At 45.5% G+C, this 13573-nt stretch overlaps 3 protein-coding genes across 6 annotated transcripts in view; 1 reads left to right on the plus strand and 2 right to left on the minus strand.

Moving 5' to 3' along the window:
- Nucleotides 1-12323, minus strand: QTRT2 (queuine tRNA-ribosyltransferase accessory subunit 2). Its single transcript, XM_021398771.1, has 8 exons — nucleotides 12028-12323; nucleotides 11896-11951; nucleotides 9041-9117; nucleotides 7778-7987; nucleotides 6646-6845; nucleotides 3855-4006; nucleotides 2185-2305; nucleotides 1-1226 (listed from the first exon to the last, which is right to left on the minus strand). The coding sequence occupies exons 1-8, from the start codon at nucleotides 12306-12308 to the stop codon at nucleotides 965-967; spliced, it is 1359 nt and encodes a 452-aa protein (XP_021254446.1). The 5' UTR covers nucleotides 12309-12323; the 3' UTR covers nucleotides 1-964.
- Nucleotides 12304-13573, plus strand: part of CCDC191 (coiled-coil domain containing 191) — a 21391-nt gene continuing 20121 nt past the window's right edge. Inside the window, exons 1-3 of one of the 2 annotated variants that reach the window (XM_021398606.1) lie at nucleotides 12304-12449; nucleotides 12694-12732; nucleotides 13255-13396. In XM_021398606.1, coding sequence (XP_021254281.1) covers nucleotides 12342-12449; nucleotides 12694-12732; nucleotides 13255-13396 — 289 coding nt within the window. In that variant the 5' untranslated portion in view covers nucleotides 12304-12341. The remainder of the gene's footprint in view (nucleotides 12450-12693; nucleotides 12733-13254; nucleotides 13397-13573) is intronic. The other variant, XM_021398599.1, reaches the window with a different exon arrangement.
- The window catches only part of ZDHHC23 (zinc finger DHHC-type containing 23), a 29892-nt gene continuing 29547 nt past the window's right edge, over nucleotides 13229-13573 (minus strand). For 2 of the 3 annotated variants that reach the window (XM_021398759.1, XM_021398730.1), the window contains one exon: nucleotides 13229-13470. In XM_021398759.1, coding sequence (XP_021254434.1) covers nucleotides 13413-13470 — 58 coding nt within the window. In that variant the 3' untranslated portion in view covers nucleotides 13229-13412. The remainder of the gene's footprint in view (nucleotides 13471-13573) is intronic. The other variant, XM_021398695.1, reaches the window with a different exon arrangement.

Consider the following 13573-nt stretch of genomic DNA (forward strand, 5'->3'; position numbering starts at 1 on the left):
TTAAGAAAACAACAAATTTTATTGTTGCTTTGCAATATAAAATGAATAAATCCATAATTACAAAGTCAGAGGCATAAAAAAACTGAATAAAAGGAATGTGACATAACAAAGCAGTATCTTAAAATAAGGAACAACCAGAACCTTGTCTCAATGCCTTTTCTTGTGATAACCCCTTCTACAGCTCCAACTCAAGCTGGCATTAATGGAGCCTGCTATAAGTCCAGTGGTAGAACATCTGGAGAGAATGGTACATGATCATCTACATGCCAGTAAATGACTGAAATCTTAATCCATACAGGTGAAAAGGATACAGAGTCAAAAAAAAAAAAAAATAAAACAACAACCCTCTGCAGCAAGACTTGGATTAAACACATTCTCTGCTTTCTGGCTCTAGTGCCACAGACTAGTACTCCTGAGGCAGGAGTTTTCAATGCCTGACTGAAGTGGAGGGCCCAGAGGACATTCTGCACTGCAGTGTAATGAAGTATGGGTACAGTACCTTTGTGCCACTAAATACAGCAGCACTTCCAATCAGTTCTTCTTGGGGACATGGCAATGCTGGCAGAACCTCACAAGGAGCTGCATGAAGGGACAACCACACCACTGGCATTTTCTGGGGAAGAGGGGCAAGAGACCCAAACAGCTGCTGAGCTTCCACTCAGAGTTCTTCCATACGGAAAGCCACCAATTAATAACCGTAAACAAAGCTGTCCATATTGGTTTTATGAGATGCTCAAGCTATTCTATAACCTGAGAACGCACCAAGCCAATTATCTTCAAGGGACGTTTGAATAACATCTTCCTTCCCTGCCTGGAAGTGAGATCATCTTCAAATGTCCCCTTGCATTCCCTCCAGGAAGGGAGGCATTTTAGTACCTAACAGGTGACTCTGCTATAGCAGTGCAGTTTACACAGTCCCACTGGGTAAGGATGTGAGCTGCACCCTCCTCTATTTTCTCTGAACTCACGGGGCTGTCTTTGCATTTTCTGGGCCTTGCAGTGCCTGACTGAAGATGAGTTTTTTCAGCTGATCCAGTTTGTTGTCTCTTAAGGCATCTCGTATGGCACTGAAGAAGCTGAAGTAGTGCTGAAAGTTGTGCATCATGAGCAGGACACCAGCCAGAAGCTCATTGCTCACGAGGAGGTGATGGAGGTATGCGCGAGTATGCCTCTGACAACAGTAACAGGTGCATCCTTCCAGCAAAGGACGAAAATCATCATAGTATCTACAGAGGAAGACACATTTGGTAACATCAGAAGTACAAAGACCTGCTCAAGTAACAAAGGCTATCTGATTACTCGATGGCCTTTGCAGGGACCTGAGCCCTGAGGGCCAGAATCTAGCTTCTTTAAGATGCGTTGCATCTAAGCTCAGCACCCCTGGCACAAAGGACTCTAACAGCATTTAGGAACTCACTATGGAGCCAAGAAGCCACACATTTAAGTCAGAAAATAACTTTGACTGCATTACCCCTAACAGTAGAAAGAAGGCTTAACTGCACCTTTCCTCACAGAAAAGCTGCAGCTCAAGACTCACCTTGTCAGCTATCAAACAGTCTGCGGAGGAGGAAGCTATCAGAAACAAGGATTCCCAGAACAGTATTCCCCACTACTGTGAGATGCACTATGCTCACAAAGTGGGGAGAGAATGGAGCAAATCAACACAGTTGACTACTAAGCTATTTAAAAAAAAAAAGTTGAAATATAGTGCTTCGTAGCTGCGGATTTGCTCTACCAAACAGTGTTATTGTGCTCTTTGTATTTGTTGTTTCCATGGAAAGAACTAGGAGGTATTACTTTCAGAGTGACCTATGTATCATCTGAAAGTGACTCAAGTTAGTTAGATGCAGAAGACCAAAATGATCCTCAGACAGTTTTTGTCAAACTACTGTTTTTCAGCTGGAACACTGCTATGACCACACTATTTCTGCTGGATAAGCAATCTGAAAATCTCTGGCTTTAGATCAGGAAATGATAGCACTTTCAGCCATACACTGCTGTGTACATTGAGCTAGAATGACTACCTGACACTTCATTCAGTGTCTAGGCGTACTTTACTTCCTTCAATGGTTTTGCATTTTATGAAGTCTCCCATCCAGCTACTGACCACATGAAAATATAGAGGACAAATATAATGACATTTCCTGGTACAGCTGCAGGTTCCTCCCTCGCAAACACACATACCTTTTCTCCTTCAGAAATATCTCAAATGGTGTCATTTCTGGGTCAGCTTTGGCAACTTCATCCTGGTTTTCTTCAATATCATTTTGCTCCAGGTCCTGGGCCCCATTTTGTTTTAAAAGTTCTATAAAGCAAAAAGAGAACAGCCTTCTATCAAGAGTCAGCAAGGGCATAGGAAGGGTAGTAATATCCTACATTAGAGTATTTCTGCTACTCTCTTGCCAAAAGAAAAAACTCTTGCCACAAGTTTCCACTTCCTTCCTATAATAAGCAAAAATTTTTCTTTAATTATCAAAGGTTAGTTAACACAATTTTTGATGACTAAAACAGCAAGAGACAAGTGAAAACTAATCTATTAGACCTAATGAAGAGTTAGAGCTGAAATAACAGCACAACTTTTTGCTACTCTGCTGAACTGAATTCTTTATAAAATATTTCCAGTCTGAATGGCATGCTGACCAGAATGCAGTCACCTGAACAAATTGATTTTATTGGGATTTTGTTAGAATAGACAGCCTACTGATCTGCATTCATTCACTCTACTTTCCATGCTGTCAGCCAGCTCAAAGACTTAGATTTTTTTTTTTCTTAAACAATTAAAATAAAAGAAGCTGACAGCACTGGCACGGGAGATATAGGTTCCACATGTGTATACTCAGTAGTCTACCTTAAAAATAAAAAATCACCCCCTACTTTTGTAGGTTGGCATTTTTAGGCTTGTTGTTGAGCAGGAGATGTTTCTGGAAATGTCAATAATATTATTGTTTGCACAGTCAACATCTAGTGAGTGTCGCACAGTCACAGAACAAAGAGGTTATTCCTACCTGTAATTTCTTTTGGTTTAAGAATAAGATGAAATGAGGTAAACAACAACAAACAAAGAGAAGGGTTTTAAAAAAAATGACAGCAAGCAGAAGGAAACAAGATGTTCTGTTCTATTTATCTGGTTTTGAATTATCCAGGCATGAAAAGGAACCAAGTTCCACCTAGGAGGAAAAATGTAAAATGTTTTTTTTTCTGTATTAAAAACATTTACTGAGTCCAAAACAAGATGACTGCTTGAAGAATGTTATGGAGATGGTTGCTATGCACACTCCCATCTCACAGCCCGGTGAGGTAATGCATTACAAACATCTTGGTTCTGTTCTGATACGAGCTGATCAATACAAGAATTGTATAAAATACAAAGAAAGAGAGGAAAGCTGCCCAGAGAAACAGTATCTCTGACTTTGGTCAGCTATAAAGGAAAAAGGCTTCGTAACGTATATTACAAACAAACAAACATTTAGTCACATGTAGAAATCGAGTATCATAGTAGAACTCCATATAAATATGCCCAGCCTGCACTGCTAGAGCTAGCAGAAAATTTGTAAATGGTGTCAAACAGAGGACAGATACACAGTTAAACCTACAGAAATGACTGTTCAGTGTTAGAGAAATCATTAAGCACATTTTGCCTAACCAGACATTCAAATTTTGGCTGAGATCTCACGTTCTTCAAAATAGGTTTCACACCAAAACAGCCCACCTTCAAAAGCAACACTGGACAGTTGAAATCCAAGTTTCCCAGTAGTTGCTGCACTTAATCCAAGGACAAAATTACCCGCAAACACAGATTCCTTCAAAGCATGAATTATGCTTGCCACACTACCAGCTGACATGACACAGCCTACCTGCTGCTTCGGGATCTGAATGGTAATCATAGCCAAACACCAAGGCACAGCCTCGCTCCGTCACCTGGAAGGGAAAGAAGCTCTCAAAGATGTCCACTCCCCTTTCAATGCACTCGAGCACCTCATCTGGTTTGCCCACACCATGGATGATTCTGTAAGAGATGCATAAGAAGACAAATCTTAGACTATCCCAAGAAGAAGCAAACAGGTACCTCAAGGAAAAGAGGCATGTGGAACACGTGTAGGTTAACCCTGGAATTGCTAAACACAAATCAAGTGGATACAGCAGTCTATCACTCTGAGGCCCACACAATTCCATTTCTATACCTCTAACCAATCCAGTACACAAGAGGCTTTTCCTTCTTTGCCATTCAGAAGACAGCACAATCACACATTTACCAAGAAAAATCTCATTCCACTCATTATGTTTGAAGTGATTTAGTTTCTCTCAGCCTCGCAAATACCTTTACAAAATTCACCTAACAGCTATGCTTTAGAACAGACGTTTTCCTTAGTCATATTTCTGCCCTAAGTAACTACCAGGTACCAGATACATTGACCTCTTTATTCGGTAACTGCTCAGGAGACAGTATGAAAGGACTCCACCTAGACCAGCAGAAACAGCAGTGGACGTCTCTAGCAGTAGGCAGTTCTCTAGGCACTTGAAGGACTGCCTGGAGCAGAATACTCAAACAAAGAAGTTCCTTGCTTTTTTTCTTCCTTCTTCTCCATACTCTGCCTACTCAAGCCTACCTTTTCACCCTCACCGATGCTCTTTATTCTATAAATGTCTCTGATTCACCAAAACAAATGACTTGGTCAAAAAGCTGGGCTGTAACATCCACTGGGATACGGCATTATGAGCCAGGAACAGCCCAGCTGGACTGCCATCAGCGGTAATAGGAATCCTGCTGCTAGCCAAATTTAGCTGGCAGCTTCCCCGAGGGCTGGTGAAGCAGAGGAGAACAGAGTGGTTCCTGCTCTCCTGCAGGTGCACAGCTGGGCTGACGGCAGTAAGAGCTAATGTAGGGCAGTGATCTAAACAGATAATTAGGAAAATACACAGGGGCCGATAAACGAAGTCACAAGGTGCCATTTTTAGTCACTTTTCTAAGTACTTGAATTAAATTGATGAGCACAGAATATAGATGGGGAAAGATTTACTGTGAGAGTGTCTTCTGCTTCGGGCTCTTACGAAAGGGAGAAAATAACACTCAATAGTTGAAGCAGTGGCTCTGCACGTGTGATCAAAACCCTTGCTAAAATTTAACTTTGTAGAGATAAGAACAAAAGTTTGTTCTTGCAGGAGTTCTGCCCCAACTAAAAAACCCATAATTTTTACCAAGAGATTTCTACAACCTTAGGTACCTGAAAGGACCCTAAACATCACATTTATAAGATCATTTCACTAACACAAAAAGCAGCTCTTTCTCAGGTGAAGGTGAGAGAGTGTTTGGCTTCTGGAGAATTTCACATTGGAGTGGAATACAGCTGCAAAACAGCTTCTCCAGCCAGAATGGCAAAGGTGAAATCAGGACTGACATGCATTCAAGGTACTTACAAGAACCCTAGGGCTAACCAGCTTTCTTCTTATATGAGGGTCAGAAACACTTGTCTTACTCACACAAGCCAACTACGTGACAGATGAGGCAGATGCTCTGGTAGCCACTGAGGTTACCTGAGCAGATTGGACTTCATGCCCCCAGGGGATCTTTTTAAGTAATTAAACCAGACAAGATGGCAACAACACAGCAAGGCTTCTAATTGTCAAGGAAATTCAAACCCTAGGCACGCCTAAGCACAAACAAGCTGCAGCACCAGGTAACACTTTCACATTTTCCTTTCTTTTGAACACCACTTGGTCAAAGTAACACTCAGATAGCAGAGGACAGCACACATACAGAAAAACGAAAGGACCCTTGTCTTGTTGTTCCCTTCAGGAAATGATGAAAGAAGCACCTATACAAGAGCAGTGGCAAGAGAGAAGCAGCCCAGCACACACACAAAAGCTAGCAAACTCAACGCAGTTCAAAGAAACCCTTCCACATCTGAACCACTAGTAAGTATTAGAACACGTTTTCTGGAAGCCTTTAGTTACCGTCAGGGATTGGGAAAGGTTAAGAATGCTGTAACTACTGTGCAGACTCTGGCATGGATCAGATGGGCATAACCAGTAACACAGAATTTACTGCAGTTCCCACAGTATGCCAATGCAGAGAATGCAATTTCTCTTGGCCAGGCGGTACAAGCTCTGGTAATTCACGGGCTCAGCACCTTAGGTACTAGGTCAGAGCCAGCTGGTCATGTAAGCACTCACTGATTCTGCCAGCACCCCTCTCTGCTCTTCCAGAGCTCAGCCTGTGTAGAACTGCAAACCTGACCCTTTTTCTCAGAAGAGTTCTCTGTAGAATGAGTTGTTAATTTTTGTTCTAGATTAACCTGCAGTAAACCATGGCCTCAGAGGCCAAACGCAAACAAGTTCAGATAACAGCCTAGACATATCCTATCTATAATTTTTTCTCAAGAAAATAAAGAAGACTTGAACTCAAATTTAATCATTTTCTAAATGTGGGGAATGCTCATATCCAGAATGCGAGCACAGCTTGGTGCCAGCTGCAACTAAAAACTGAAACAACGGTTGAAGTCTGCAGCCTGACAGTGGCCTGGCATACACACACACAACACTGTGCAAGCCAGTGACTATTTCCCACAGTGATATTGCACAGCAGCCTGTAGATGCTCCCTGTAAAAAGACAGATGGACTCCTTGGGATGTCGCCAATATAACTTACCTTGGTTTATCCTCTGGCAGCTCTGCTGTGACAGAAGAAATCAGGTTCAACTTGGTCTCTTTGGCCATGGCACGTCCCTGGAAGCCATCTAACAGAAAGCCACCCACGGGTCTCTTGGCAGTCTCCCTGGCTGATCTGAGCCTCTCTTCCAAGACATCTCCACCTTCAATTGTCCCAAACATTACACTTCCTTGTAGTTCCTGGCCCAGAAGAAAGCTACAAGTGTTAGAGAGTTCTGCCAAAGATATGCAAGATCTCACAGCACAGACTACAGATGCTTGCTACCTAAACCCTGCATTCACAAGAACTTGGAAGAGCCACAGTGATTCATCCTGTGTAAGATGAGCCCCCAGACTACACTGTAAAGTCCAACTGTAAGGTAGAAAGGGATTAGGAGAGAAAAGATTCTGTTCCCAGTCTCGACACTAACTCACCGAGAATTTTAGAGCCATTCTTTCCACTTCCCCACAGAAAGTAATAACCACAGATCATCTTTGTACTCGGTTTTTTGTAGGTGTCCCCTCAACACTACACGTGCAGAACACAAAGCACGTGCAACTATCCTGGCTGCCAGACAACAGAGCTCACATTCTATTGCCCTTCAGGGGATGTCAGTATTGGCTCCTGCAGGCACTTTCCTTTGTAATGCAGCCCTGGATAATTTGTCCCCTTTCACCAAAAGGGAAGGAGGTTTTAAGCCATCTGTAGAAAATAAAGAGTAGAACCAGCAAATCCTGGCACGTCCTCCCTCACCTGGAACTGAAGAGACTTCAGAGAAAAACCAGACTTGTCTCAAACTGAATGAGAAGATCCTACTTTGCCAGTGTACATAGCGTGAAGGTAAGTGAAGGAAATGCACTACAGTCCAAAAGCAGATTAATGTAAAAAACAGAATTCTCTCAAACTAGTAGAAATTCTTGTTCTGTAGCAGGAGGCAAGAGAAGAGAATACCAGAAGGAAATCCTACAGTGCTTCTGATATTACCTTCTCCTCCAGGACTGTCACCTGCACATTCTGTGATGTATACGTGACATGACCTCCTACTAAATCACATCCTGGAACTGGCCCACAGTGCAGCATAGGCCAAAAAGCAGCTGCGATGCCTGCAATCTTGACATCTTTGGGACCTTACCGGTGCCTTCTCCAGCAGCTGAAGGCACGCATCCAGGAAGGAAAGCGATCTGTCCACAGACTTCTTGGCCCTTTTTCTACTAATTTCCCCAGAAATGGTGTCTCCGTCAGCAATGCACTGGAACCAGTCCGGCTGGATAGCCCGCTGTATGTCCATGAACTTGGAAGCTGTTATTTCCATGCGTCCTGAGTTACCCCACAGGGACACAGTCTGTCAAGGAAAAACAGGGATGAAAGATCATGCAAAGGTTAACAGATCTCAAGTGTCAAAGGAGAGAAGTCTGGTGAAACACCACATACTGGAACGGCACCAAAGAGGTAAGTTCTACAGTAGCAAGGCTCAGATATTCAGCTGCCCTTGACACAACGAGTGAACAAGAAATGACCAAGTTGGGATTTCCAGGATACTCCTTCATGAAACCATCAAACACACGCAGCACAGCAACTTCTCAAGGTGTTTGGAAGTCTCTGAGATGGAGCAGCTGGCCTTATCACTCCAATTAGTGGCAGAATTGGAAAAAAAAATTGAAAAGAAGAAAAGATTAAGGTATTCCTTTCCTGCACAGGGAAAGGACTCAGGCTGGTTCCTAGCAGCAAAGACCATGCAGTGCAAAAAACTACCTGGCGAAGCTTATCCTGCCATTCATGATAAGTTATCATATCCAAGCAGGCTCCAGGACTGACCTTATCTAAGCAGGCACCAGGAATTGCCCCTCCAGGCCAAGGCCACAGTAGCCAGCAGGTACCATGTGCACTGCGTGGGAAATTGGCACATTTCTAGGATGGAGCTGGCAAAGGCTCATAGGGCTCCTGGGTTACTGAGACATCTTCCTGCAGAAATACTATGTTCTTCCCCTTTGCTGGGTTTGTATCAGACTATAACTACAAAGATGGGATTGCAGGTTTACTGCTTATCAGTGGCATCACTGCAAGCCCGTTCAGCACATGAGCCAAAATGCATGCTTTTTCCTTTACTATCATACTAACCACAACAGCACAAGATTCCAAAGCTCTCCATCCCATCTGAATCATCACTCAACTGTTCAGGAAAGACACTTCCAGTAAGAATATATCCAGCTTTATTTAGTTGGAGGTATGAGCATGTAAGTGACACTCTTCTCAGTACAGAGTGTTCTTTTTCTACATAGTGCATGGACATCATCTTGTTACCTTCCAGGCACACCCACACAGATGGGGGGATAGATTGGCAGCTCTTCTTTGGGAACTTTAAGTGGATTCTTTCCAGTCCTTACAGTTACTGTACCTTGTTGGTGTTGTAGCCAGAAGGACAGGGAGCAACCGGGTCTTGAAGGGAGCAGTACAGCACTGTGTCTGGCATACCTAGGAGCAAAGCAACAGAGCAGAGCTTTGTGAACCAAAACAAAGCTAATGTAAAGGCATGGTTTGGGAATTTGCAAAAGGGAATATGGTTTTCTCCCACAAATAATCCCACAAATCCTCCCCTGCAGTTCTTCTGCAGGACAGATAAAGAAAAATATTGCTCAATTCATCTCTCAGTACCAAAGAAGGTAGGCAGACTTCTTCCTCAGCTTTACCAGCTGCAGGGAACAGAGCGCAGTACTGGGATAAAACAGGAAATAACAGCCACTGTTCCTGCAAGCTACATAGCCCCTCTGAGATTTTTTTTTGTATTTCTTCTTGATCAACACGCCCACTACTAAAATTTGCAAGAAACAGTAGCTAACTCACTTTACAATTAGACAGGTACACTGGGAGATGTCTGACAATCTAAACAGAGTAACAGCCTCAAGCCTATGATTGCAAAGGAAGGACAACATATTGTGGGAAAACAGATCAGCTATAGAAATAAGAGACTCATCTCTGCAAGACCAGAGGTTTCTAATATCATACAGAAAGTTAGTATGTCTTAACGCCAGTTTTCTCTTCACAGACAGGCACTGAAATTGGTAAAGCCTCCAAGAAATTTCCGAAAGAAGGGACTTACAATTGTTCTTGATGAAATAAGTTATCCCAAGGCAATTAAAGTTTATCAAAACCTGCATGCAAACCTCCTTTGGAAATCCAAGCCAAATCTTTGCTTGTGTAATGAAATGAGTGTCCGAAATCTTGAAGTATTTAATAAAAAAAAAAAATCTGCGTCCAACAGATTTCTACCTTAACAACTGTCAACGTTATGGTAACTAAATAGACACTCCACCACTTTAACGGGATTTACCATACAGCCACTATTTCCCTCAATACCCGGACAAAGCATCCCAGTAAGCCTGCTGAGCTGGCTGACCACCCTACCATTCTCTGAGCTACCTCCCCAGATCGAAATACTGACAATGAATAGAAATATTCAATGAAGATGCCAACTCTGCTTTCACTGCACTCTCAGGTCCCTATACTATCTGAGCCCAACAACAGTGATCTTGGTGATGCACTGCATGTGGGCAGTCCTTTACCAGTCCCTAATGACTGACAGGAAAAAAAACCTTGGGCTGTTGCACGCACAGAAACCGTGGCTTTGCTCACTCTTAGCACCAAGCTAAAGGTTTCATTCACAAACTGCTCCAATAATAAAGGTTTCATTCACGATAATAGCGTACAGGGACTGGCAAAAACTACAAAGGCTTGGTGCAGTAACTGAGGATGGCTGCAATACTGTTTCATATTCAACTTACACACAGTCAGATGTATTCCTAAAAGTGACCATTCAACACGAAAATATGAAAGGTGAATGGACTGGAGCAAGTACAATCCGACTGCTAAACTAAAAGGAATAAAGAACAAGAGGAAAACTGATCTCCAGCTGCTTGTTTAGCTTCTCAGAGCTCCTGCAAATCCAACATGGCTCCTTCCCCTTCCCTCAGAACAGGAATAGTTTAGGGGCAGAAGTGTTCACTATTTGAGACTGATTTGATGCGAGAGGTTTTGTCCATTCTTCGTACTGGATGAAGATTTTTAAATTTTCTTCTTTCATTATTCCTCATGCTGGATTAAGATTTTTTTCCTGGGTCAGATGATACCAACTGCTTTATGATCACCAAAAAATATCAGTGTTAGAAGGTGGATACTCTCAGGGAATCACTTAGACAGCTGTAGAGAAGGTTGTTTTCAGGGCAGTTCTGAGTTCTCCTCACATGAACAGTTAGAAATTGCACTTAGCAAGACCCTTTTGCAGCCCCCCACTAAGAGGGCCTACAGTAACTTCTCTCACAACTTTAGTCTCAACTTTTGATTTGAGCTCACTCTAGTCAGTGTTGAAAATCCTAAGGCAAAGGTGAGGGGCAGAAAAAGTAAAGCAAAACTACATATTCTTGTACTCCGATGGATTTCTGGCCATGCTGCTGACAACATATTTTAAGTACTCCTTAGATTCACTTTGAGTGAGAAAAAGCATGAATGTGGAAAGCCTGCACCTAGGCCTTTGCACCTAAAGACACACCAGTTGCATCCATCTCTCTCCAGACGCACATCATCCCCAATTAGGGATTGGGTTTGTGTGCGTGGCTTGTAAGCACACAAGGTCAGAATTCACATGAAGGTTTCCATTTCAATTCTGCGCAGAACTAGGAGCCCAGTGAGTGTTTCTAATACAAGTGCACTCCTGAATATTTATACACGGCTGTTTACTGAGCTCCCTCTCTCTGCAGTTTCTAATTGCTTACTCTATCTCATCTGTTTCTCTTCACCCAGGTAACTAGTGATAGGATGAGAAGCAATGGCCTCAAGATGCTCCAGGAGAGGTTCAGGTTGGATACGAGAAAACATTTCTTTTCAGAAAGAGCAGTGAGGCACTGGCACAGGATGCCCAGGGAGGTGGTGGAGTCACCGCCCCTGGAGGTGTTCAAGAAACGTGCGGATGTGGCAGAGGGACGTGGTTAGTGTGCACGGTGGGGATGGGCTCACGGTTGGACTAGGTGATTTTAGTGTTCTTCTCCAAACTTAAAAATTCCGTGATTCTAAAGGTCACCTACTGGGCATTTCCCCTCGCCTTTTGCTGACAGCAGTTTATCACGCTGGACACGCTTGTGTCACACTGCCGCCTTCTCACTCATCTTCCACATATTCGTGATCGCTTCTACTTTCTTGTCCATGCTGACTACCAGCTCCCGGCTGCGACGCTACGAGCAGCAAACGCCCGCACTTTACCTATAAACTTTGCCGCTCCCTCCTTGTACTCCTCCAGGACGTCGTGCAGCTCCGCCCTGCAGCCAGACACAGAGACGCGTTAGGAACGCCCGGCGCGGGGGCAGAGCCGTGCCCGGAGCCGCCGTTACTCACATGGTGGGCAGCGTGAGCTGTGCCACGGCGGGCACGCCGCTGACCTCGCGCAGCGTGTCCCGGGTGAGGTGCGGCGCCGTGCCGGTCCGCGTGTACAGCAGGCAGCCGGGCAGCGCCAGGGCGGCCGCCCCGCTCCGGCCCAGCCCCGCCAGCGTGCCCAGCCGCCCGCCCGCCGCCCCGCACAGCTTCACCCGCATCCCGAAAGCCGCAGCCGGAGGAGGAAGGAAGACGCGGACCCCTCCGCTTCCCCCGCGCTCCCCAATCGCCTCCCGCCACGGCATCGGCGAGCGACGGCAGGCGGGCGCGGCGTTGCCATGGCGGCGCCGCGGAGCACTGTGGGCCGCCGGTTGGCCATGGAGCTGGCGGGGCGGAGGCCGCGGCTGTTCCGCTGGCGGCGCCTGACCGCCCCGACCACCCCGCAGGTAACGGGCAGCGGGCGTCGCCGCCGGGCGGCCGCCACCGCTCCGACGCGCTCCGCCCCGGCTCGGCGGCGGCCGATCAGGGCGGGGGAGCGGCGAGGGCACCGCCAGGGGGCGCCATCGTGCCGGGTGGCTGAGGGGCTGCGCCGACCGTTCTAACGGGCGGGGCGGGGGTCAGCGCGCGTGGTGGGCGGGTGACGCGCTGTGCCCTTTTATGTCTTTGAGATTCGCTTTATCTTGCTTCCAGGCCAGGTTTGACTCTGACAGCGCGGAGTACTGGATGAAGGTGCAGTAACTCGGCTGCCTGACGCGGGAGCTCACCCATAAGTGGGGTCGCCCCGGCTCCGCGCGGAGCTGTGGGGCCGGCAGAGCCGGCTGCTGAGCAACGCTGCGCAGCGCAGGTGGAAGTGACATCTGGAGCCCGTCTGCCGCAGCTATGGGCATCTGATAACGAGGAGTGCGTGAACTCTTCCTGGTCGGCACTGGTTGTGACTAAACTTCCATCGCTGATTGCAGGGCACTAACGCAGCGAGTCCCTGTTTGTCCCCCAGAGGCTGGGTGTTTGCATTCCCCAGCGCATTCTCAGATCTCTGTGATTGGCAGTAGTTGCCAAATGAGTGCTTAGTGCTTAATCATTTCTAAGTGAAATTTCTCCAGTCAATCAAGAGCAGTCAGAGAAATGTCTTTCAAAAGGAATCTGTTTCTTTTAACAGCCATACTGTCTTGTGTGTCAGCCCCACTGATGCTTGTTCTCTCTTGACGAATACACGTCAATCCTTAGAAATGTTTTCCTTCCTTTAATTTAAAGAGAGTGGAGCAAGCCTCTGAGTATGCCGTCTCTGAAGCTTTTTCCCTTCAAAAGCCGAGGTACCCACGAGGGCTTTGTGATCCTGCAACAAGGCTGGAAACTGTGGAACAGCTGCAAGAGCACGATGAGGCCTGTAAGGAAGGTGAGCCATACGCTGCCTAGGATGAACCCCTCTTGATCCAGCTCTGGCTCTGGTGTGGACAGGCTGCTACAAAGCTGTAGACCAAGAGAAATGGTTGACAGTAAAGATCAGAGCCTTTCACCTAAGGATGAAAGGCATAAAAAAATCATTTGGCAGAGTTCAAGGTAGTTCAGTGCT

The sequence above is a fragment of the Numida meleagris genome, chromosome 1 (assembly GCF_002078875.1).
Source record: "Numida meleagris isolate 19003 breed g44 Domestic line chromosome 1, NumMel1.0, whole genome shotgun sequence".
In the NCBI taxonomy this organism is placed as follows: Eukaryota; Metazoa; Chordata; class Aves; order Galliformes; family Numididae; genus Numida; species Numida meleagris.

What these genes read in the sequence shown, in the direction of transcription:
- QTRT2 (XM_021398771.1), bottom strand. Translation starts at nt 12,308, where the DNA reads ATGCCGTGGCGGGAGGCGATTGGGGAGCGCGGGGGAAGCGGAGGGGTC. An exon ending in CTGGCTACAACACCAACAAG is followed by an intron (nt 7,988 to 9,040) that starts GTACAGTAACTG and finishes TTTCCTTGACAG; the next exon opens with ACTGTGTCCCTGTGGGGTAA. An exon ending in AGCTGCTGGAGAAGGCACCG is followed by an intron (nt 6,846 to 7,777) that starts GTAAGGTCCCAA and finishes CTTCTGGGCCAG; the next exon opens with GAACTACAAGGAAGTGTAAT.